The sequence below is a fragment of the Rhagoletis zephyria genome, unplaced genomic scaffold (assembly GCF_001687245.7).
Source record: "Rhagoletis zephyria isolate East Lansing unplaced genomic scaffold, Rhagoletis_zephyria_1.1 Rzeph_scaffold_00006, whole genome shotgun sequence".
Classification (NCBI taxonomy): domain Eukaryota; kingdom Metazoa; phylum Arthropoda; class Insecta; order Diptera; family Tephritidae; genus Rhagoletis; species Rhagoletis zephyria.
Window position 1 is genome coordinate 451,744 of NW_016157090.1, and position 20,232 is coordinate 471,975.

Below are 20,232 nucleotides of genomic sequence, written 5' to 3' on the forward strand. Positions count from 1 at the left end.
TAGTCTTGCCAACGTCAGCTGCTCACATAACAAAAACAAAAATGCCGTAGATTAAAGAAAAAGAGACAAAACAATAAAGGTTTTCTCCGGGGAGTAAACGAGCGATTCGTGAGCCCGAGAAGCGTCTTGGTTTTAGTTTATTTACCGCCAAAATTGCGAAAAGCGCGTAGGATATGGGATTTTCATTTAAATTGTAACAATGGCCGATAATAGCAAGGATACCTGTTTGAATGCATTCATAGTTGAGAGCAAAGCACGGCTGAGGAAAATTTTGGAACGCCTTGAATGGAGTGTATGTAGAAAATGTGAGGATGCAAGTGATAAATAGATTTATTTCAGCGGTTAAGTTTTCTTACAGATTATTGTACAGGGCACGGATTCGGAGGATGCCACACAAAACGACATTCATGTGGACTTTGACTCGGAACCAGAGTTTCCTCCAAGCTATGCTAATGGCAATTTCATAAAAACCGGTATTTTATTGTTAATCACAAGTAGTACATATACAGTTTTTACATAGAGCTCCTTAGATGTTGCAGAATTACGTAAAATCGTAAATGACGAAAGCATAGAAGTTCCGAGAAGATTCTCAGATTTGCAGCTGAATTTTAAACGGCAGCAGAAGCTCGCCATTTACGAGCATGTTGTGGCTAACACAGAGAAATGCTCCGAGCTAGCATTAAATGTTCCGTAAGTATGAAAATAGTTTAAATATGCTTGCTTAAAACATTTGATGATGTCTGAGTAAATGCGAAAACATGTTTATTCCTTTCAGGGCATTGAATGAAGGTTCACTAACGTTTGCTGAAATTGTAGCGCAAAAGAAACGTGAAACGAAAAAACGCCGGCGGTATCGAAAGAGTAAGCCAACGCATATTGAAGAGGTGCGCGCTGTTTTAGATCTACAAATGCAAGCATTGCAACAGTATCTTAAAACAAAATCTGGAGAGGAGCGTAGAATTAAACCGGAAATGTATAAAGGACATAAGCGAAGATCTATAGAAAAGTACGAAAGATTGAGTAAACGAGCAATTCGTGAGCCCGAGAAGCATTATAATTACCACAAAAGTAGAAGTAGGAGCGCTGACCCCAAAAGTTCAAAGAAAAGTAGACATAGAAGTCGCAGTCCTACCAGAAGTCACAAGAATGAAAAGCATGCCCGCGATCGTAGCAGTAGTACGAAAAGAAAGAAACATAAACATCGCAGTAGAAGCCATAGCAAAAGGAAAAGTCTCAAGGGAACGATCCGTAATAGAAGCATCAAAAAGAAAAGTCACAAACGGCGGAGTAGAAGTTATAGGCGAGGCCATCATAGAAGAGAAGGAGATTATCCCGAGAGTCCCAAAGTCGGGCTGTAAGCCAGGTATTTGGATCAATTTAATAATACATTTTAGATACCAATCGAATCCATAAAAGTTGCTTTATTTTTCTCAACGTTCATTAGCATCTGCACTAGTCTAAGTCTAGCATTACTCTTCAGAATTTTACGTAATATCACTTAGTGGATACGCGTGTGCGCCTGTTCCAATGGAAGTTCAAGCCATAGTTCTTGACACGTTCTTTTTTTGGTTTTTCGTCAGCATCCACGAACCAACGCCAGCCGTTGCGTTCACAATGCTCAATTGCCTCTGCTTTGGAACCAAATTCCACTTGCATATTGGATAGTGGATCTCCACTGTAAAATATTAATATTTGCCTTAATTATCTTAAATAGCGTAAATACTGAGCTTACGTTGAAGTCCATCCCATCAGTGGATTTTCCCAGCGTTCACGATTGTCAAACTCAATTTGCCAATGTTGAACGTTATCAGTGCCACTTTGCATGGCATTTTTGGGTGGCACATGTATGCGCACACGTCTTGTTTTAATATGCTCTTCTGGCACACCACTAATGGGGCTAAGGTCAACCTTTGTGGGTACGGTGATGGCTCCGCTGAGTTTTTTCTTTCGCTCCACCTCTTCCGGTCGTGCAATAGCTGCGTTTACATCAATTGGGGGTGCATCTCGCGAGCCAACAGAAGCCATTCTGCGACTGCACAAAGCTACGGCCTTCGACCTGATGAATAACATGAAGTTAATTGCAATGAAATATCAAATGATGAATTGCATACTTACCATTGTACACTTTGCGCTGTTTTTGCCAAAATTTGACGCGATAAGGACATATTTATCTAAGCGAATAAATAATACCTTGATTATTACATAAAATTTCTAATTTTCCTCTGCGAAAATTTGACAAGCGTTAATAGAAACGCCAAAAAAGTTTTGTTGTTGTTTACTATTGACATTTACGAAATTTTGACACCGAAAGCAATCCAGGGATGTTATTTGCTGATAAGTTAATCAGTTGTGTTCGTTTGGAAAAGCCAGTAGAATTAACCAGTAACAAAATTCAGAGAATAAACTAGCAGCCCTATTCTGTTGCGCTCACAAAAATCACCTTACTCACTATTGTGAGGTTTCTTACTATTGTGACAGAAATTTTATGATGCACGAATGAAACCCCCACAAGAGAAAAGACAGCCAATTTTTATGGAGCAATTGAATAATAGGGGTCTTCATCTAAAGTGATAAAGGAATACATTGCTTAAATTTATCAGTTTATCTGCAAGTTTTCATGAACGCTTGCTTCTTGGTAAACATTCGCATAAAATGTTGATTATTTAACTTATATGGCTAGTTACCTGCTTGCAAACATTAGTTGTGTTTGTTTACTCATTTCCAGTAAAATCCAGTAAAGTTTTTACGAATTTTCATGATGCAAAAACGTATGCAAAAACTTGCAAAGTAGGGGAAATTGAGAGAGCGAAAAATGACAGTTGAATGAAGTTGTAAGTTTTTACTGGATAAATTTTTACTTGTAAGAATTTGCCAGTACGAAAAACAGCAAGAAAATTTTAGTGAATTTTTTTATTTAACCAAACAAGCAAATATTTTAGATTTTTGGTCTCTTCTTAATTATATAGTGTTAAAAATTACCATATAAAATGTTTTTTTCTTGCAAACACTATCTTTAAGCATAATTTTTTAATGGGTTTGCAGGAAATCCATTGGAATTAAATCGGTGTGTTTCGTTCGTATCTTGCTAAATTTGGTAACATTGGTACCAACTTGTACACGTTTTTTTTTTTAGCGAACAGCACTAATTGTCAAATTACATTTGTTTACGCGTCTTTTTGGCATTTTTTTCTATACATTTCGCATCTCCATTCTCATTTTGGCAATATATCATTTTCGACTTGAGAAAAAAGAGCTCCGAGAAGATGGATGCTGTTGTACTGGACAATGGTGCATACAGCGCGAAGGTTGGGTTGTCAAGTCAAGAGGATCCGACTGTTGTGCCCAATTGTATTATGAAGGCAAAGGCAGAACGACGACGTGCATTCATTGGCAGCCAAATAGACGAATGTCGCGACGCATCCGGGCTGTTTTTTATACTCTGCTTTCAAAAGGGATACCTACTCAATTGGGATATACAAAAGACTGTCTGGGATCATATCTTCAGTAACGAAGGTACCGGCATTACGCTGGAAGATCGGCCCATTGTTATAACCGAACCGCAATTAAATTTCGCTAGCATTCAAGAGGCGATGATGGAAATACTTTTCGAGGAGTATCATTGTTTCGGCGTGCATAAGTGCACTACAGCAGAATTGGCGGCATATAATTACTCCGCAGAAAGTGAGGAAAGCCCACTGCAGGCTTTAAACTGCGTTGTCATAGATGTTGGCTACAGCTTCACACACGTGGTACCATTCGTGCGAGGCAGGCGTGTGGAGAGGGGTATACGCCGAATTGAGGTGGGCGGAAAAGTACTGACAAATCATTTAAAGGAGCTTATTTCGTACCGACACTTAAATATGATGGACGAGTCTTATGTTGTGAATCAAATAAAAGAAGACGTGTGCTTTGTGTCGCAAGACTTCAAAGATGACATGCGGGTGCATAGTTCTGCCGAGAAACGCGCAGAAGTGGTAGTCGAGTATGTGTTGCCAGATTTTACAACAGTTAAACGTGGTTTCATTCGCAACAAAGAAAATGTGGAGAATGAAAATGAAAATGAGGAGGATGAAGAAGGCGATCAGCAAACGGTACGTCTTTGCAACGAACGCTTCACGGTACCTGAACTGCTGTTCAATCCCAGCGATGTGGGCATTCACCAAATAGGCATACCAGAAACTGTAATCGATTGTCTCAAGGATTGTCCGGTGTACGCGCACAGCGAATTGCTTCGTAATATCCTCATCATTGGAGGAAGCTCACTTTTTCCAGGCTTTATACCGCGCTTGAAAGCGGAAATTCGGGCACTGGCGCCAGATGATCTTGAAGTGTCTTTGATTTTCCCCGAAGATCCCATCTCATATGGTTGGTATGGTGGAAAGGAGCTGGCTTGCAGTGATGGCTTCAAAGATATGTTGCTTACCAGAGAGGAGTATGATGAGAGTGGTTATTCAGCATGCAATGGAAAATAATAAAAAAATGCAAGCAAATTCATACAACCCTGATTTTTGATTTCGTACATAGATACATTAAGGTTCTGCTGAAGCGTTCAAGATTACTCTTTATATTCAATGAAATGTATTATGTTTAGTTGAAAGTTTTAAATATATCCATTTAAAACAAAACACATAATTCAGAACTATCGCTTAAATGAAATTTTAAAATAGTTTATAGCATACTTATGTTTAAGAGTATGCTGAGAAGCTTTGTAACAAATTCTAAATTGGTCGCTTATTTCGTATTTACACCCTTTTTCCATTCTCATCTATTTAGAAGCTAAACGATTCGCCACATCCGCAGGTACCTTTTATGTTGGGATTATTGAAAACAAATTCACTCGATAGTTTTGACTCGACAAAATCCATTTCCGTACCTGAAAAAAAGAAGAGTTTGTTGAACCCAATATGTAAAAAGTACATCGTAAAAGATAAGAAACATGTAAACATCAGCGTCAGCAGGCTATTATATAATTGCAAATTGCGGTGGGTGGTTCGAACAAATTCTTACCAAGCAAAGACAATTGCGCCTTCTTATCTATAAACACCTTGACACCGTCCTGTACAACTTCTTCGTCGAATTTATCTGCTGAAGCAAACATATTTATTTTTAAGGTTCAATTTATATGTATTTTTTACTTTTACCTTTCTCTTTGGCATAATCCAACGTATAGGAGAGTCCATTACAGCCGCGCTGCCGCACCCCCACTTTCAAACCTGTCTGTAATTGCAGGAAGTTGTATTTTATTGACTAATCGGTTACTAACCAATACTCACAAATTCTGGCTTATTTTTTAACAATTCTTTAATGCGATTCACTGCGGCTGTTGTCTAAAAATAGTTTTTTTTTTTTATTAAGCATTATTATTTACTATACCTATTATTATAGGATAATTTCATCAGTTTTCGCAGCTTACCAAGGTTAGAGCTGCTCGTGTGGGCATCAGTTTGCGTCCTTTCAGCGCACGCACCGTCGCCGTAGCTACAACTTTGGTTGACATCCCTTGTAAATGTTTAAATTTTATCACAAATTATACGCTCAATTGTTATACGCGTGTACTGGCAATTTTATTCATAACAGCAAATTTTCTTATTTATTTCTCTTTCAACAGCGATCGTTTGTTTTTGTTTCATAATCGACCGTCGTAAGTGACAGTAATCAGCTGTTTTACGAACAGCGTTGCCGATTTGGTATTTTTTACTAAAATTTCTATTTCTTTTTCGTTAGTTATCAAATCTGGTAATTTGTTAACTTTTTCGATTCGGTCCTACATTTTAAGTGGCTGTTGCAAGTGCAAGTCCTTTTCAAAAGTTTGTCCAAAACCCAAAAATTTTCAAAAGGGATTACACCTTTCGAAAGCAGTTTTTATTTCTGAAAATCAAACTTTCCGATACTACTTTTTGTCTGTTTACACGGTGAATGCTGACAAAAACCCACTTTCAACGATGTTGTCAGAAATTTTTATGCTTATAACAAAATTACTGACATGAATCTTTTTTTTTAATGTTCAAATGCGCACAAAATATCCACAGTGTCTAATGCTTTAATTTTTGTATTGTTGATATCAGGAGAATTCAATAATTACAAGTATTTTTTTTTTTAATGTGATGAAACATTTTTATAGTCTTATAGAAATTCGGCAGAAATCACGTCATACGACAACACTCGATTGGTTTGACAGCACTTGCAGCAAAAATGAAAACTGCTAGTGCCGCACGAGCAGGTTGAAATTATAGTAGCGTTCTTGCACGCGATAGTTTGTACTAACTATCACGTTTTGGTGTTCTTGTACCCAAAAAACTTGTAAGAAAAGGGAAATTGAGAGCGCAAATTGACATTCCTTTCTGAGAAGTTGCTAGTTTTAACTGGATAAATTTTTGCTAGTAAGAACTTGCAAGTGAGAATAACAGCTGATCGCATGTTGCTGGGTGGAATTAAAACTAATAAAAGAAATGCTTATGAGGTTTTCATAGTTAAAATTGACAAAATAAACCTATTTAAATATAATATATATTGTTTTAATAGGAACTAGCTGCGAATAAACAACAAATTAATCAGCTGTTCGTAAAACTTGCAAATTATTACTGGTTTTACGTTCTGTACTTTTGTGCTATGAGAACGAACTCTTAGAAATTAAGTTACTGGACAATTACTGGCAAGTTACTGGATAATTTGTAAGAGTACACAACTTATATCTGAAAATCGATTTGCGTAACCTTGCAATATTTATTTCCGAAAGTGATTTCTGCAAATCTGAAAATGGACTTTCTGTTTACACGGCAAAGTAGTATTTCGATTTCGCATTTTGACAGCGAAAAGCGTAGAAAAAGCGCTTGCATTGCCTCGTTTAACCGCACTTTTACTGGTCTTACCTTTCCTTGTCAGTTCGTCAGCTTCGTCTTCGGTCACACTTAGGTTTGAAATCCTCTGTTGTTGTGACTTAGCGATCACGCAGATATAAAAATTATAACTGAATGGGGTGCTGGATGCATGAAAAGCTTGGTGTGTTCGGATATATGTACAAAAACACGGTGCATTCTTGGTACAAACATATCTATGTACAGTTCTGCACATAAAATAAGTTAAGTTTGGTAACTTTCTGGTGATTTTGGTAAAATACTAAAAGAAATCTTGGTAACACTGTTGGTCTTGTTGACAACAGCATTTCTAAACTGACAGTTGTCACCAGCGATTGGCAACGCCGAGTGTAGCCCCAAAATACAAGCATGTGTATTTTGACAATTGAGCGCGAGTTTTGACAGGGCGTAGCTCCACATCGCATTGAGCAATTTCTAGTTGGTGTTTGCTTTGGATCTTGTTTGGGTTGGTGGTTCCAATTGGACGCAACTGCTAGCGGATAGGTTAAAAAGTGAAAAAAGTGCATAAACAATTTATATCGCCAATTGAAGCTTGTTTTCTTCGACAATTTTGTGATTGTGGTGCACTGGAACTGTATTGTGCTGTCCCCCAACTCTGCGAGTTCTAGTACGTACGTTTGTCGCGGCGCGTGCCCGATCATACATACATACATATTTGTTTATACTGTTGTTTTAGTGGAGCTCCTCAAGGCATCTCGCATTCGCGTATCTCATATAAACTGTCGCGGTCGAAGTCGTTTCTGCTTTGGAGAAGTAGCGCTGGCATTGGGGCGAACGCACTCACACACCCATGTCTACAATTGTGGTCAAACACGCACGGACAGTTGGATGAGCATACAACAATAAGAAAAATATGAACAAGAACACTTGTACGTTCTATAGTTGTTCTTGGTTTGTTTTTTATTTAAATTGAAATTTATTACACTTTTGAAAACATACTGTGCTGTTGTTTTCGGTCGGATTAGTCGATCAGTGGTTTGCGTTGTGCTCAGCTATTATTCTTTTATTATTTACCTGCTTTAACACAACGGGGGCCGTGCTCTAAAAAGTTTATATGCTTTTAACATATTTTAAAAAGTTTACCTATAAATAAACGAGAAAACTACAAAGGAAAGCGAATACTTCTACTACATACTTGAGTGTAAAAACTAAACGCGAGCAGGAGGAATAAATCAGAAAACGCAAAAAATTTTAGGTATATAAAAAAATAAAAATTTCGTTTAAAGGCCAATTAAGAATAAATACATAAATAAAAATTGTTAAACAACAGTAGCACCCAAAAATTCAACCGCGCACATAGTTCAACATGGATATGGATACAGACAATGAGAAAGAGGTGCTCTGCGAGAAAATCATTAACGACATACATGCGGTATTCCTCAAGGACCCAGACCTGTAAGTACATTTTTTAGATATGCTAATTAGACTGGAGATTGGAGACAACAAAAATTTTATATATACCCTGCAAACCAAAGTTCCCGAAATCTTAACGCAATTTTTGGGAGTACTATCTCACTTTTTTTTACGAATCTTCAAAGAAAATTATATGAAGTGGTTGACACGAACTCTTAAAGAAATTTCTGTACGAAAAAATAAGAAAATTTTGAAAAAATTATACAAGAAATTCTTCACATAGCAGCATTATTTTCATTGCTTTACTGAGTTTCTTCCGAAATTTCAGCAAAAAATCGGATGAGATCTTTAAAATTGCTCTATAATTCAGAATACTCTGAAAAATGTTTTGCAGGGTATGTACATATGTATGTATGTATGTATGTACATATCGGAGCTATGATGCAATGTCAATAAAAAAATAATAATAATAAATAAAATCTTTAGTTAAGTATGCAGAAATGAACGCCACTCTTCTCTTGTTATTCTTTATCGGCGCTGTAACCGTCGAAGCGATTTTGGCAGACACCAAAACAGCACGTAATTTCTCATCTGTGCAACTGACGCCAATTGGAAATGCCAAGTGAAGTCAAGACCTTCTCCACCTGGTCTTTCCAACGCAGAAGAGGCCTTCCTGTTCCTCTGTCACCACCATCGTGGCCCACGTCGAATACTTTCAGAGCAGGAGCGTTTCTGTCCATTCGAACGACGGGGCCAAGCCAGCGGAGTCGCACTATGTCTATATGGTTGTAAAGCTCATACAGCTCATCGTTATATCGCCTGCGGTATTCGCCATAGTCAACGCATAAAGGTCCGTAAATCTTTTGCAGAATCTTTCTCTCGAAAACTCCAAGAGCCGCCTCATCAAATGTTTTCATTGTCCATGCCTCCGCGCCATACATTAGCACAGGCATGATGACTGACTTATAGAGTGTGATCTTTGTACGACGAGAGAGGACTTTACTTCTCAATTGCCTACTCAGTCCAAAGTAGTACTTTTTCGCAAGAGTGCTCCTCTATTTCAGTGGAAGGTCGCCCTATCTTGGCTGTCGTTTAGTAAACTCCCTATCCCGCTCCGAAAATGCCGTATCTCAATATGTATATTTGCAGCTGAGACAGCCCGTTCTTCAACGAAATTTCTGGTTCTTTGATTTTTTGGATTATGGCCCTATCCAGCAAAGCTAAGATAGGTATGTACATACATTCATATGTATGTATGTAGATCTTATGTCCAAGTTATCTTTGCACATTCACCTTTTCCACCTTACAGGGGTGTTAGTTGAGTGGGATTGAGGCGGCTTCAGTATCCAGACCGTAACTGAGCCACGGTAACGCGGGTTTCCCCTGGCAGTTGAAGCTCTATCTGCTACATGTGGTGATTGTGCTCCGATCACGGCATTCAAAGGTTGCTTTATGAAACTCTGGACATCGTCCGTCCGTTCGTAAAGATGCCATCTGATATGCCTTGGCGAGGGTTCCGCTGCAAGCAGTTGTCTGTTCGACTGTCGTGGCTTCCTAATAGGTATTGCTTGCAGAGAATTGTGTTGTGCTCCTTTATGGGGAGCATTTTCGCCTCGTCGTGTAGGTGGTGTTCTGGCGACATCAGAAGGTATCCGGTAGCAGTCCGCAGTGGATTGTTTTGTACTGTCTGAAGCTTCAACCGCTGCGTCCTACTGATCCCCGGCTACAACACTGGTGCTGCGTAATTTAGAACCGGCCGGATAATTGCCTTGTATGTTGCCAGCAACGTTTCTTTGTCTTTGCCCAAGTACTGCCGGCTAGCGACTTGAGGGCCTTGTTGCGGCTCTGTACCTTGTTGACAATTGCGGTTGTGTGCACATAGAAGGAGAGTAGACTGTCGAATGTTACTCCGAGTATTTTTGGGTTATTCATCGTCGGAATTGGTGTGTCATCAATGTGAATACCCAGCGGTAGTCTGACGTCCTTCGTTCAGGTGGTAAATAAGGTCGCAGAGGACTTTGTAGGGCAGAGGGTTAGGCTACTAGCAGTAAAGAAGCGAGAAAGCTCGGAGAGATACCCGTTTAATTTCGAGCACAAGTCATCAATTCCATTGCCAGATGCCATTATCTAACAATCGTCAGCGTAAGACACAATCGAGGTTCTCTGGTGGTGTAGGGAGCTTGGAAATATAAAAGTTAAACAGTAATGGGGAAACGACACCACCATGTCTAGGTTTGCTTGATTTGTCTGTAAACATTACTGACGAGTGTTCACCACTCAGATACTTCGCTAACCATCGCTGACACATCGTGCAGATTGTCGGATGAACCAAGAGTTGTTGGCGGCGGTGTGTTTGCCGTTGAGGCAGCTCTGTTTGAGCATTGCAATCGAATGAGGTGGAGTTGTGGTGTAGTCGTCTCTGGTAGGGTTTGACTCGCTGCCAGCCCTGAGCAGAAGAATACGTAGCCCTACGGACGAACAACGTCCGACCTAAACGCGGTTAGTTCGCCGAAACAACAGCCCTTGGTCGGGTAAAACCCAAGTCATTCCGGTACGTAGAACCGGCTGTCGTGGGAACCGCTCGTCGGTACCTCGTCGGGCCCAGTGGTTGGTCTATGAATGTCTGTTGTCCGCGTCCTTGTAAATGACAATGACACATGCTCTTAATATGCGGATTAACTCCATACCAATATGTATCGCGTTTGGCGGCCGCTGTGTCTGTGTGGTTAGAGGTGAGCACTACCACGCCGTAGGACCTAGGCTCCCCCGACATTCGGATCTACGTAACCGGAACAACCCGGATTCTGGCCAAGGTCTGTCACTGCAGCATACCCAAAAAATCTTTGGGTCATTTATATACTGTTACATTCAACAACGTGGGTTCGATCCCTGCCCCTTGGGAGGCAATGGCAAATCACCAAGTGTATTTGTGCCATGAAAAAGCTTCTCATAAAAAACATTTGCTGCTCGGAGGCGGTGTAAAATTACAGGTCCCCCCATTTGACTAACAACGTCAAGACACACACCAAAAATTGGAGGAGAAGATCGGCCAAACACTTAGCAAAAGTGTAAGCGCCAAAAAATTATTATTATCCCGTATGTCAGAAACGCAAAAACTATTTGATACAATCAAAAGTGACACATTTTGTGTTCTATTATTAAAAAACGTGTGCCCTTGGGACAAAGAAACCAACTTTGCCAATAAAGCTCGCGTCGGTTGCAGTTAGTTTTAAAACCTGAACAGATAACTATATACTATGTACATACTCATGAATGTGATTTGTGGCAGGCAATATAACTCTACATACTTACAAAGTTGTTCAATGTCCAATGTGTCCAAGCTATAACGGCATCATAGTAAGTCGTTGCGCAAACAAAACACTTTTAGATAAACAAAATTGGGAGTTCTGTATTTGATTTATGATGTCGATTACAAAAAGAAAATCAAGTGCCCAAAAAAAGGTACGCATAGACCTTACCACTGCTAGCGCCTTTTATTTTCCTCATATGTATTTTTTTATGGTTTCATAGTTTTATCATGAGAATCCCGTATGCTGTGTTGTATTTTTACATACACACCTACATGCATACATACATATGTACNTAAAAATTTGGAAAAACTATTACAAATTTTTTACTTGTCGAACGCACCTAATTCTATATATTATTAAACGTGCGATATGTATGTATGTATGTACATATGTACATACATATCGATGGCTGAGTGGAAGATCGACCATTCTCGGTAGCCAGTTTGAAAATGCCCTATCTCAGAAAATTTTTCAACAATGCCCTACTCATTTCAGAATTTGGTTCAAGAACGCCCTATTTTAGAGTTTGATTGAAAAACGCCCTATCTCAGCTGCCGATTCAGAAACGGCACATTTTCAATGTATTTTCGTTTGAGATAGGGCGTTTTACGCCGACTCCGAACGGCGGCTGTATTTTTATGAGAAGCTGTTTTTCATGGCAGAAATACATTCGGAGGTTTGCCATTGCCTGCCGCGCGACGACTGCTGTTAAGAAAAAAATATTGTTTCTATGTTTTTGCGATGTTGCTTTGACCAGGGCTTGAATCCAGGCCATGCGCAGTGGAAGTGCGCATTGCTACCCACTACACAGCGGCCGTCACTATACCTCACAGGATCATTTCTGTAGCCAGTCTTCATTTACTTAGGGCCGAATTCACAGTGCTTAGTTAAACCATTAGGTGCAATCCCGTATTCCTCGGACTCGGACTCGTAAAACTGTCAAAAAATAAAAATTCACTCAGAGCGAGAGAGTAACATTGAAAAGTACGGGATCGCTTTCTAGTAAAAAATGGTAACTTTTGTCAACTTCAACATAACCTCCAAATTTTGGTTGTAAATTTTTGCTTATTTTGTATGTAAACACACTCAGCTCACACATGTAAATAACTAATAACACTTTCAAATTCATTAGAACCCACTTAAACAAGTAATTAAATACTTTCCAACATGAATTAGCAGAGTGCACTTTTCTTTTGTTTACAAAAACACTACAGCTGATCGTTTGACACATTTACCAGCAAAAAATTCTCGGACTAAAACTGGTAACTTCTGACAGAGAGAGAACCGTAATTACTCTCTTTTTTGTCCTCTCAGTAGTCAGAGAACCGAGTACGGGATCGATTTCCAGTAAAATCTGACTGATTCTGACTATTTCTGACTAGTCCGGACTCGTACGGGATCGCAACTATTGTTAACTTAACCACCAACAAGAGTTTAATTATGAATTTATATTCAGAGTCACATAGTTAACTATGGAAATTCGTATCGCCTGAAAATATACTTACAAATTCTCAAAATCAATACTTTTCTATTCAAATTTGAAATTCGTTCCACAAAAAAAAAAAAAAAAATTATTTCACAAGAGTTTAACTATANTTCAGAGTCACATAGTTAACTATGGAAATTCGTATCGCCTGAAAATATACTTACAAATTCTCNACATGGCTTACCTCGTAAGGTGCTTACCTATTTTCCCAGTGGGTATGAGCATACATACATATGTACCTATGAGCATACATACATATGCTGCGAGCAATTTACTAAAATATCATGGAAGCCACTCAATTTTGATTGTTTTGATCAGTAGATAAATGCGTGTACATGCTAAAATATGTATTTATGTATTTATGTATTTATGTGTGTATATATCCCACGTTTAATAATATAGAGATGTAATTCAAAAGTTACGTTTTTAGAGATTTAATCATAAAATAAATAACCTTGATAAGGAGAATATAATTAGCCTAACAGATTACTAAACCTGCCAAAAATTGCGAAGCTGTCTTTTCGTATAAAAATTGAATTTTGAAATAATAGTTGCGTTCTNGTGAATTTGGCCCTTAAATAACCAGTACATATTATAACAAGTAATTTTTAAGCAAACAAAAAAAAAAAATCGACTTCCATTCTCATATAAAAATTTAAGATTATCGTTAATCTCTTTATGATCCTTTTATCGCATTTAAACCAAATTAGTATGGGGGAAAAAAATAATTATAGAAATCGGTTAACGTGGATCCAAAACAAAAAAAAATCGACGAATTGATAACCTCCCTACTTTTTGTGAAGTCGGTTAAAAAGAAGCCAAATTGGCCTATAAATAATAATAGGCATAGATATTTTCCCATTCCCGTTGGTTGCCTACATACTACATACTATTTTCAAATGCCACATTTACGTTATTGTTGTTATTCATTGATATTAGCTTTATGAGTTAAATTATTTGATTGTGCACCAGCGACCACGTTGCCACTTTCCGCTTCCCGCAGGGTGCTGGTGGCAGGCAGTCAGCATATCCATAATACTCAAGCGGTACCCACGTAATACATACATACATACATACCCCCAAAAGCAAAAGTAGTACATACATATGTATATATGTATCTATTTATCCACTTCTGTGACTTGTGGTTTGTGTCGGTTATCACGAAAGTTTCTATTCCTATGAGCAACGGTTCCATCGCCGTCGACGACGACGACGACGATAGAGACAAATATTTGACCTTGTCATTCAATTGAGCTGGAGCAGCTGCTGTTTTGAGCCCATAACAATTCATTTTCATCTAATACTCGTACGTGTGCATGTTTGTGCAATAATGCATAAATATTGTACATATGTAAGTCTATCAAAGTTTTTGTCATACTGTTGTTTTGTTATTTTTGTTATTGTGTTTACGTGATAAATTTACTGTGTGTGTTTGTTTTTATCATTACTGACTGAGGCAACTAGTGCTGCTCTATTAGCTACATATCACTTCATAAATAAATGTAAGTACATGCATTCATCATTCATTCATACAAACATACTCATTTAAAGGGTGTTCCAAATGCAAGCTTCTTTTAGAGAATAAAAGCTTTAAAAAGGTTATTCAAAGTAGTAAAAAGTTGCTATATAGTAGTAAGTAAAAACTACTATCACGAAAACTCTTAGTACCTACGTAAATTGTAATTTTTTTCAAAAAAATATTACGATTTCTGGGTTGTTAAGTTTTTAGAATTGCGTGGAATCGCCTAAATATGTATTATGCCTACGGTGACCAGATTACTGTTGTCAAAAATCGGGTCATTTCTAAAGCATCGAATACGAACATACAATTTTGTTTTTAGAATAAAAAGACGTAACATCTTTTAATACAGTTTTAATTTAAGACAAAACAAAGAGATAAAACTTGAAAAATGATCGCAAAATTGTATACACATAAGTTATACGGTGGCGAGAATGTAAATAAGGAAAAGACATTTAGCAAGTTTTGGCTACTTTTCTTTGTTAAAAATATTTTTATTATTTTTTTTAATGAAAATATAACTCACTATCTAAATAAAACTGTAAATCAAAATTTCAAACTTTGTGTAGCATTATAAAAATTCGACGAATTTTAAGTTGATCAAAATTTTTAACATTTTAATCAGATTTTCTAGATTTGTTTAGAGTATGCATTTTAGTAGCCCATTAAATTTTAGTATAATCAAGTGCAAGTTTGAAGTAGCTTGGACTTACGGCTGAGCTTTGGAAATTTTTTGTTCGCACATTTTCTTACGTACAAAGTATGTTCAAATATTTTTTTGTATAGAGAAAATGAACAACACCTTCCACAAGAAAAAAAAAATACCAAAAATCAACGGTATTCATAATATTTCTAAGAAATCTAACTAAAAAGCTTCAAATTTTGATAAAACTTTGTCGAATTTCGCAAATTTTTGTACAAAGTTTGAAATTTTGACTTACATGGTCTTTGTTAGATAAGGAGCTTTCATAAAAAAAGTAATAAAAACTAAATAATTGAAAGGGGAATAGCCAAAGAATGCTAAAATGTCTCTCCCCTGTTTGTATTTTTCACACTGTATCTACAGCTTATATTTTTCATATCCATGATTTCTTTGAGGGAATTAGTATCTATTATTTTTTACACTTTCGCTAAATTCCACTAAGAATAGTTTCATTGAAAAGATATATTAACAAATAATTATAAAAACCTTAAGAAAAATTGAGAAAAATAATGATAGACTGCAATGTAGCGAGAGTACCAGTTTGCCAGAATAAAGCATAATCAAAGATAATAGAAAAACAGCCAAGCATTTTCTTTGAGGAATATGTTTTAATTCCCTTTGATGACTTGTCTGTAAACTATTCAAGCTTTAGGAAGAAACAAGTTTTTGGACCACCCATTATATACAGCCAGCGTCAAAAATATGCATAACGTGTCGTTTTGACGCTTTTATTTGTTTAGATTTTCTTAATTTTTATAAAAACGAGATTGCGGTACACATTCGACAAAAAAAAATTAAAAAAAAACAAAGGTATTTTGTAGCGACTTCAAACTTTCACTTTATACTAAAATTGAATGGGCTATAAAACTGCATACCTAAAATTCTAAAAATTCTAAATAAAATGAGAGAAATTTTGATGAAAATTTTACGATTTTTTTTAATTGCTACAAGGTTAGTTATGGAATTTGTTGTGGTATTGTGCTGAACTATATTTTGATTAAAAATTAACAAAATCTAAACAAAACAAAATATAAAAAAAAAATTAAAAATTACCGTACGATTTTCACTGACACTCCCCTCACCGTATATCTCAATTAAAAAAATAGAATAATTTGGTATGGAAATTAGTTAGGCGAATTCATATAAGGTGGTGTTGTTTCATCAGATGTGAATAGCGTATGATTGTGAAAGTTTGGCATTTCGCTATTGAATGAGTGAAAACCTAAGAGTGTTTGTGTTGTTGTTGGCAATGACCCGCTAAAAGCAAAAAGGTCTTTAACAAAGTGTGATTGAGTTTAACATTGCTCTCATAAGAACCATCATATAATGTCAAATTGAAAAAAAAATATGAATTTTGAATCGTTTGTTTATATTTTTTTGACATTTTAATACAGAGCCGCACTGGGTTGTCAATTACACTTTCTTTAATCCAGCTGGGCTAAAAGCGAAAACAAAATACACGTATTTTTTGTATTTATTGAATCGATACCACCTTATATGAATACGCCTTGGAAAATATAAATAAATAAAATCGTCAAAACGTCGGGTATACATATTTTTGCCACTGACTGTAAGCATGTACATAAGTGTATATATTCATGGAAGCGTGCATACACATACACCCACACATAAACATGCATCAATCAAGTTTTTAATGACCGTTAACTGTCACTTTTAATCTGCCTGAGATTCAACAACAGTGTATTAAAATTCTATTTTATTCTTTTAGCTCCACCTTCGAAATTATACCGACCTTCTTGAATCGCAACAAATCTCCCGTGATCCACACTGAACACCATCTTGGTTTGGAGTCGTGGTGCATGAAACATGTCTACCATCATTCACACAAAACCATAATCGGCTACCGGCGCCAACACCAGCAACGTTATCTGCAACACAGCGATGTTTTGCTGAAATATCTGAATGTAGCGCTGCTCGTCAACCCGGATGTGACCACATTCTGGCACATACGCCGCCAGATGGTACAGACGAATCATTTGAAAATAAATTGCGAATTTAAATTCTCTGCGTTGATATTGTCGAAAAAGCCGAAATCGAGCGAGGCATTCGCTTACCGACGCTGGCTGTACTCGTTTCAGAGTGAGTATTTAATGGGATTCGATGCGCTTCGGGTTAACAGCTTTCAGGCAGCTTTTATCGCCTCACTTCCTTTTGCTGTTTTAATTAATACTCTTTACTCCTTACAGGTCATGACGCCATCGATTGGCCCAGCGAGCTGGGTATTTGCGAACGTTGCGCCGACCGCAGCGCAAACAACTATCACGCCTGGACGCATCGCATGTGGGTATTGCAAAACGATCGCGATCTCATATGCTCGGAGCTGATGATGACCGAGAAGTTTATGCGCAAACACATCAGCGACTACAGCAGTTATCACTATCGACAGACGCTGATACAGCACGCCTACGCGATGTGCTACTACGAATCGAATGAGCTGGAGCATTTGCACAACTTGAAAGATCTGATAAGCTACTATCTGGTCGATGATTTGGAGATACTCAGCACCGCTGATGTGTTGCAGATAATGTTGCCCGGTGTTGATCAGGCAGCGGTGGGTGAGCAACGCTTGAGCTCTTTCCTGTATTGCTGTAATTTGGCAGCGCACGACATACGCTTGTGCGATGATCAGAAGAATATGTATGGGGAACGCGAATCATTCGAAAATCATCGACGCGCTTCGCTGCGCTTCATTGTAGAGAACACTGTGCGTTTGCTGCATGGCGAACTGCCGGGGCTGTATCTAGCGCCGCGCACCTATGCACAATTGCAGGAATTCAATGCGGCGCTAAAGAAGTTTGATTATGGCGCGTACACGTTTTTGGCGGCGCTCAAGCGCTCGGAGAGCATGCTGGGCGAGAAGCATCGCAAATGGTGTAAGATATTTTTGGGCTTCAATTATGCGTAAGGAGATGGTGCGTCCGTTCGCAATGCGATCGTTGGCGTAGTGGCCTGTTTTCAAGCGAATTTTTATACACTCACGAAGAAACATTTGTTTGTAATGATTTCGATTAGTACAAATTGAGGATCAAGCGAAATATATACATATATAAAATCAAACATCGGCAAGTGGGATTGCGCACCAAAGGCTCCCAACGCAGCCCGAGAAAGATGACTGGCGAGGCAATATCAATTTAAAATCAAATTAGAAAGTGTTCAAATGTGCGGACCGAGTCTGCCATATTTTGTCTGTTCCTTTATCCGCCAGACTTGCAGGATTTAGTTAGAAAAAGTCAGTTTTAGTCCGGAAGATATTACTAAAGCTATTGTAAATGTCCCTTAAAAACGACTGCTGACTAAATCCTTAAAATCTCACGGGTAAAGGAACAGGCTTATTGCTACCATATACAGTTGAAAATCGCAAATGATTTATGTTTGCCAAAAGAGATTTCAAAGACAATTACTTTTAAGTGAAAGTTATATGTATGAAAAGTAAAACTGAAATATACAAGTTTTCTGTAATCCATCTATTAAAAATTAAAATCTCCGAAAAATTTCAAAAAAGTTAAACTTAAGTGTCAAAGAAATTTATGTTTTAATTGTTACTGTCTGTTTTTTTTTATACATTTACATTAAACTTTTCCTTGTTGTAAAACGTTTGAATAAAGTCGTTTAGTAAAAATATATGTAATTATTAAAACTTTTTACTCTTAAAAATCGCATTTATAATTTAGTCTTAATGCTACAAGAATATAACAACATTGTAAACTCTACTTTCTGTGCGCTGTTTCACTCACCTAAAAACTAGTTTACGTAAAAATTAATTTAATCTTCTTGTCTTCTAACCATTAAAGCGGTCGTTTAAATTTGTAATTTTCCTTTATTTTTAAAAACCTATATATGTAAGTACTAAATAGTAAATACTCCTGTCATCAAACAAAAACTATGAAACATTTTAAACAGAACAACAAACTAGTTAGCTATTAATAGACAATTTTAGCCTATATTAAAATAAAAATAATTCAAGTTTTAAGTTATTAAAATGTAATAAAAGAAATGATTATTTGCAAAAAAAAGATAAAAATAAAAAATATGTAATAAAAAAATCTTTGGCAAAAAGATTTTTAGCTTTTAGTAATTACATACTAAAAATTAAAATATATTTTCGATGTGCATATTTTTATTACATTTTGATTGTTTTTTGGTAATAGTTAAAATCATGACTTATTTGTTTTTATCATTTTATGTCTATTATTTTAAGTTATTTCATTTCGAATTTCTTAAATTAGTAGTAGCGTTGTCTGTTTGACACCGTCAGCCACTCCACGCTACTAGAGGACATTAGGGCTTCCTGTCTCTTACAGAGACTCAAACGGTGGTCAGCGAATTATCTTTCCCCGCTTCTGTTTAATTACTATCATGCCTATGACGATATCCGACGGATGCCATCCGCACGGATCTAATCTGATTCTCACTGTCATAACAAGCGAGAGTGAAGTATTAGATTCGTGCGAATGGCATCCGTCGGATACCGTAATAGGCATGTATATCTCCCTCAAACACCCGGGGAAGTCTCTGCTATCTCTTACGCTGCCAACTGCTCATCTTCCGGGAATGGAATTGATAACTTGTACTCGAAAATAAACGGATCTCTCCGTATTTTCTCTCGGCAGCAACTGTGGCAAAGGCAAAGAAAGATTGTTGGCAACATACAAGACAATTGGCCGGCCGGTTGTTAGCTATGCAGGGCCGGTGCGATCGTCGTGAACGCTCAGGACGCAGTGGATGAAGCTACAGACCTGCCAAAACACGGAACTTCGGACGCAATGGGATGCCTTCTGTTGTCGCCACAGCACCTCTTAAATGAAAGGGCCTAATTCTCCCCTGTCAAGGATCACAACACTATGCTATGCAAGTAGGTGTAGAGCCCTCGCCTAGGCACGTCAGAGAGCATCTATACGAACTTACCGAAGAAGTCCAGAGGTTCATAAAACAATATCTGGATCCGACAGCGTACCCACAGGCCA

The 20,232-nt window shown here is 37.5% G+C and overlaps 5 protein-coding genes across 7 annotated transcripts; 3 read left to right on the top strand and 2 right to left on the bottom strand.

Annotated features, from left to right (window-relative positions):
* The first annotated feature begins 15 nt into the window (after positions 1 to 15).
* Positions 16 to 8,039, top strand: LOC108381961 (U11/U12 small nuclear ribonucleoprotein 48 kDa protein). Of its 2 annotated transcripts, none has more exons than XM_017638391.1 (5): positions 16 to 305; positions 348 to 473; positions 531 to 690; positions 776 to 1,363; positions 7,986 to 8,039. In XM_017638391.1, exons 1-4 carry the CDS (start codon positions 200 to 202, stop codon positions 1,356 to 1,358), a joined length of 975 nt encoding a protein of 324 aa, XP_017493880.1. In that variant the 5' UTR covers positions 16 to 199; the 3' UTR covers positions 1,359 to 1,363; positions 7,986 to 8,039. The 2 variants fall into 2 exon arrangements, with proteins under 2 accessions (XP_017493880.1, XP_017493943.1); XM_017638454.1 differs by having other exon boundaries at positions 18 to 292; positions 359 to 473.
* Positions 1,396 to 2,299, bottom strand: ND-18 (NADH:ubiquinone oxidoreductase subunit 18). Its single transcript, XM_017638557.1, has 3 exons — positions 2,116 to 2,299; positions 1,733 to 2,056; positions 1,396 to 1,675 (listed from the first exon to the last, which is right to left on the bottom strand). Exons 1-3 carry the CDS (start codon positions 2,163 to 2,165, stop codon positions 1,495 to 1,497), a joined length of 555 nt encoding a protein of 184 aa, XP_017494046.1. The 5' UTR covers positions 2,166 to 2,299; the 3' UTR covers positions 1,396 to 1,494.
* Arp6 (Actin-related protein 6) lies at positions 3,162 to 4,491 on the top strand. Its single transcript, XM_017638185.1, has one exon. The coding sequence runs from the start codon at positions 3,264 to 3,266 to the stop codon at positions 4,470 to 4,472; it is 1,209 nt and encodes a 402-aa protein (XP_017493674.1). The 5' UTR covers positions 3,162 to 3,263; the 3' UTR covers positions 4,473 to 4,491.
* Positions 4,767 to 5,824, bottom strand: MagR (Iron-sulfur cluster assembly 1 homolog MagR). 2 transcript variants are annotated; one of them, XM_017638647.1, is made up of 5 exons: positions 5,414 to 5,824; positions 5,274 to 5,327; positions 5,142 to 5,217; positions 5,008 to 5,085; positions 4,767 to 4,873 (listed from the first exon to the last, which is right to left on the bottom strand). In XM_017638647.1, exons 1-5 carry the CDS (start codon positions 5,495 to 5,497, stop codon positions 4,770 to 4,772), a joined length of 396 nt encoding a protein of 131 aa, XP_017494136.1. In that variant the 5' UTR covers positions 5,498 to 5,824; the 3' UTR covers positions 4,767 to 4,769. The 2 variants fall into 2 exon arrangements, with proteins under 2 accessions (XP_017494136.1, XP_017494207.1); XM_017638718.1 differs by having other exon boundaries at positions 5,008 to 5,082; positions 5,414 to 5,801.
* On the top strand, positions 6,675 to 18,303 carry temp (protein prenyltransferase alpha subunit repeat-containing protein tempura). The gene is made up of 4 exons (XM_017638287.1): positions 6,675 to 8,070; positions 8,146 to 8,270; positions 16,977 to 17,347; positions 17,455 to 18,303. The coding sequence occupies exons 2-4, from the start codon at positions 8,182 to 8,184 to the stop codon at positions 18,171 to 18,173; spliced, it is 1,179 nt and encodes a 392-aa protein (XP_017493776.1). The 5' UTR covers positions 6,675 to 8,070; positions 8,146 to 8,181; the 3' UTR covers positions 18,174 to 18,303.
* Positions 18,304 to 20,232: the final 1,929 nt, after the last annotated feature.

What these genes read in the sequence shown, in the direction of transcription:
- LOC108381961 (XM_017638391.1), top strand. Translation starts at nt 200, where the DNA reads ATGGCCGATAATAGCAAGGATACCTGTTTGAATGCATTCATAGTTGAG. An exon ending in TGGCAATTTCATAAAAACCG is followed by an intron (nt 474 to 530) that starts GTATTTTATTGT and finishes AGAGCTCCTTAG; the next exon opens with ATGTTGCAGAATTACGTAAA. An exon ending in GAGCTAGCATTAAATGTTCC is followed by an intron (nt 691 to 775) that starts GTAAGTATGAAA and finishes TATTCCTTTCAG; the next exon opens with GGCATTGAATGAAGGTTCAC.
- Arp6 (XM_017638185.1), top strand. Translation starts at nt 3,264, where the DNA reads ATGGATGCTGTTGTACTGGACAATGGTGCATACAGCGCGAAGGTTGGG.
- ND-18 (XM_017638557.1), bottom strand. Translation starts at nt 2,165, where the DNA reads ATGTCCTTATCGCGTCAAATTTTGGCAAAAACAGCGCAAAGTGTACAA. An exon ending in ACAGCGCAAAGTGTACAATG is followed by an intron (nt 2,057 to 2,115) that starts GTAAGTATGCAA and finishes GTTATTCATCAG; the next exon opens with GTCGAAGGCCGTAGCTTTGT. An exon ending in CTGATGGGATGGACTTCAAC is followed by an intron (nt 1,676 to 1,732) that starts GTAAGCTCAGTA and finishes AATATTTTACAG; the next exon opens with TGGAGATCCACTATCCAATA.
- MagR (XM_017638647.1), bottom strand. Translation starts at nt 5,497, where the DNA reads ATGTCAACCAAAGTTGTAGCTACGGCGACGGTGCGTGCGCTGAAAGGA. An exon ending in TAAAAAATAAGCCAGAATTT is followed by an intron (nt 5,218 to 5,273) that starts GTGAGTATTGGT and finishes CTGCAATTACAG; the next exon opens with ACAGGTTTGAAAGTGGGGGT. An exon ending in GGCGCAATTGTCTTTGCTTG is followed by an intron (nt 4,874 to 5,007) that starts GTAAGAATTTGT and finishes TCTTTTTTTCAG; the next exon opens with GTACGGAAATGGATTTTGTC.
- temp (XM_017638287.1), top strand. Translation starts at nt 8,182, where the DNA reads ATGGATATGGATACAGACAATGAGAAAGAGGTGCTCTGCGAGAAAATC. An exon ending in TTCCTCAAGGACCCAGACCT is followed by an intron (nt 8,271 to 16,976) that starts GTAAGTACATTT and finishes TTATTCTTTTAG; the next exon opens with CTCCACCTTCGAAATTATAC. An exon ending in CTGGCTGTACTCGTTTCAGA is followed by an intron (nt 17,348 to 17,454) that starts GTGAGTATTTAA and finishes TACTCCTTACAG; the next exon opens with GTCATGACGCCATCGATTGG.